Genomic DNA, 3,467 nt, shown 5'->3' with positions numbered 1-3,467 from the left:
GAGAGAGAGAGAGAGAGAGAGAGCATGTACATGTGGGTGTCCATGGAGACCCAAAGAGGGCATCAGGCCCCTGGAGCTGGAATTACAGACAGCTGTGAGTGGCCCTACATGGGTGCCAGGAACAAAACCAGCCCCCTGTGAGAGCTGCACTCACTCACTCTTAACCACTGAGCCATTTCTCTGGTTCCAAGTCCTTTTTTTTTTTTTTTTTTTGCCTGTTGTAAATAATGCTCCTGAGAACATTGATGTAGACGGTATATACTACTTATTATTAGTTATTGTTATTATTGCTACAGTTTTAGAAGGCCATTTCCACACATATGTACTTGTGTAGACACAGTGTACCTAGGGCATGTTGTCCCATAGCCCTCCACTCTCTTCCTGAGCCCTCCTTTAGTCCCTTACATTTTTTTAACCTTTATTTTTATTTTGTGTGTTAGAATGTTCTGCCTGCATGCATGTCTTTGCATCACATGCATCCAGTACCCTTGGAGGGTCAGAAAAGGGTGTTGTATGCCCCTGTGACTAGAGTTATAGACAGTTGAGAGCCACCATCTGGATGCTGGGAATCAAACCCTGGTCCTATGGAAGAGCAGCCAGTGCTCTTAACTGCTGAGTCTTCTCTCCAGCCCTGTTAGTTCTGTTTGTCCCCGTACAGCTTCACTTCTACTTTACTGTCACCTGTACATAAAAGATGTCACATGTGTATGAAGTCTAGAATCCATGAGGGAACTGAGAGGAAACACGAGCCAGTTGACTTTCTGAGACTGACTTAATTCACTCAGTGTGATCCAAGTCTGACTCGTCGTCGTCTGCCGCTTACCCTGATGCATTATGTCTGTGGTACTGGTGACCACTGCAGGACCTCGTAGCTGGGCTCACACAGAGTTCAAGGTGCTTGCCACAGCTGTCGTGTGTACTGTGCTTGATCACATGTCCCCTTGGAAGGTCTAGTAGCCCATTCTCTTCTGCGTCCTTGCTCAACAGTCCCAGATCACCGAGGACTTCAGGGCCCTGAAGAAGACTGCTGAGGACATGAACCTCTTCAAAACCAACCACCTGTTCTTCTTTCTCCTTCTGTCCCACATCATCGTCATGGAAAGCATTGCCTGCTTCATCCTCTCGTACTTCGGCAATGGCTGGATTCCAACCCTCGTCACAGCCTTTGTCCTGGCTACCTCTCAGGTGAGGCCTGACATCCCTGAGCGTCATTCGAACATCCCCACCTCTCAGATCCCTCCTGGCTATTTGCTGATGCTGCAGTGACATTCACAGCCCTCTTTCCCCAGGCCCAAGCTGGATGGCTGCAACATGACTATGGCCACCTTTCTGTCTATAAGAAATCCATATGGAACCACGTTGTCCACAAGTTTGTCATTGGCCACTTAAAGGTAGGTGTTGGGGCTAAGGGTGATAGCCCGGGCAGTAAATCTCTTGGGAGAACCTGAGTTTGATACCCACAGCATGAGTACGAATGCTGGCCATGCTCAGAATCCCAGCACTGGGGAGGCAATCACAGGGGAAGCCATGGGGTTCAATGGCCAGGCAGTTTGGACTACTTGCTGAGCTCCGAGCCAGTGAGACTGTCTCAAAGTAGGTGGATAGTGTTCCTGAGGATGTCAGCTAAGACTGTCCAGTCTCCGTGTGCATGTGCATACATGCAAGCCTCCCCTCAAACATGTAGCCACATGTGCCCACACATTGAAAACTGGGGGCAAGGGAGAGGACTTGGGGCTGGAGAGATAGCTCAGTGGTCACGAACAGTAAAAGAAAGAAAGAAAAGGAAGGAAAGAAAAGGGAAGGGAAGGAAAGGAAAGAAAGGAGAGTCTGAGGGATGGTGTGTGTGTGTGTGTGTGTGTGTGTGTGTGTGTGTGTGTGTGTGTGTGTGTCAGCAGCAGCCTGAGTGACCATCCCATTAGATTATCTCTCTGTAAATAGAAATTATCCCATGTTAAACATGTATGTAACTTCATCCCCCAAACCTCGCGGCTTAGCAACAGAAGACAGTATAGGGTGATAGTTGACTGTGGCTGTGGCTTGCTGCTTCAGGAATGCCAAATCACCTCTACTGTCATTTTATATAAGTCCTTAGTGAGTGACATCAAATTAGGTAAAACTTAACTAAACTAAAGGGCAAGTTGTTTAAAATGCTCAGGAGGCCGTGACCCACGGAGAGAAGTGTTAAAGTCAGGCGAGTCCATAAAGCCAACCTTGCTGGTGACCTTGAGCTGAGCTGACTAGCGTCCCCTCTACTTAGAAAAGCAACATAGGAGAAGCAAGACTTCTTTCAGTAGCTTATGGTTTCAAAAGTGTCACTCCACAGTCCCCGGCTCTGTTAATTCTGGGCCCATGGTGACCCTGCTGGTAGAAGCATGTGGCAGAAGCCACTTAGCTCAAGACAAGCAGGAAGGAGCCAGGGAGGAAGAAAGGGTCCAGGGAGCAGACAGAACTTTCCAAGGTGTCCCTCCTTTCCTGAATACTTCTTCCTGTCATCTGCTGAAACAGTGCCATCGGTGTGGGACTGCGGATTCAACCCACACCACGTTCATGGTGATGTGCCATATTCAAACCATAACATACTCTCTCAAACAAACCCTAGTGCCTCCCACAGTCAGTACTATTGCTTCCTCAGAAACGCTGGGTCCCTAATATTACCCTCCTACCCTCAGCTGGGGAAGGGTCCTGTTTCCAGGTTAAAAATCTCCACTCTGTGTGCCCCCCCCCCCCCCACTGCACCCTTGGCTGGTCAGCTGTGGATGGGATTATGGGTGAGCCAGCAATGAGCCGCCCTGCAGCTCCCAGCTAACAGTTTACCTGGACCTAAGCCTCAAAGGCTGGGAACCTGGACCCTTCCCAGAACCTCAGGAGGGGATACACACAAGTGCATTGTTTCATTCTGCACTGCCCTCTGTGGCTTAAATCCTCCTCTCCATAGGAAAGAAACATTTTACTCACTACCCCTGTGCTCCCCATGCCATAGACAAAGATAGACTGTGTTCTGTTTCCAACTTCTGGCAGGGTCCTGAGGGCCTTTCCTGCTCAAGGCCTTGTGTCCTTGATGGACAGCTTGAAACACGGCTCTTATATCAGACAAACAAGGGCAAGACAGAGGGCTGGCTTCCTTATAGAAGCCTTTGTTGGTGAAATTGGAACTCTGGGAACTGGGGAGGTAGCTCAGTTGGTAGAATGCTTGTTGAGTATCTTGAAGCCCTGGGTTCATCCCCAGCACCATATAAACTGGGTGTGGTGCACGTAGATGATCCCAGCACTCAGAATCTGGAGGAGGAAGGTCAGAAGCTGGAAGCCATACTATGCTACATAACAAGTTTAGGGCCAGCCTGGGCTAAATGAGACCCTTTCTCAAAAAACAAACATGCACTCCCTTATCTATATATGTGGTGGTATTCCCTTTCTCTTCTCTTCCCTTCCCTTCCCTTCCCTTCCCTTCCCTTCCCTTCCCTTCCCTC

General features: G+C 49.0%; 1 protein-coding gene across 1 annotated transcript in view; it reads left to right on the top strand.

The window, feature by feature from the left end:
* Window positions 1-3,467, top strand: part of Fads2 (fatty acid desaturase 2) — a 38,065-nt gene that overhangs the window by 12,172 nt on the left and 22,426 nt on the right. Inside the window, exons 3-4 of the mRNA XM_021199139.2 lie at window positions 988-1,185; window positions 1,290-1,391. Coding sequence (XP_021054798.1) covers window positions 988-1,185; window positions 1,290-1,391 — 300 coding nt within the window. The remainder of the gene's footprint in view (window positions 1-987; window positions 1,186-1,289; window positions 1,392-3,467) is intronic.

Source organism: Mus pahari, chromosome 1 (assembly GCF_900095145.1).
Source record: "Mus pahari chromosome 1, PAHARI_EIJ_v1.1, whole genome shotgun sequence".
Taxonomy (NCBI): Eukaryota; Metazoa; Chordata; class Mammalia; order Rodentia; family Muridae; genus Mus; species Mus pahari.
The sequence above is the reverse complement of the archived record's forward strand: the minus strand, read 5'-3'. Positions and strand labels throughout refer to the sequence as shown.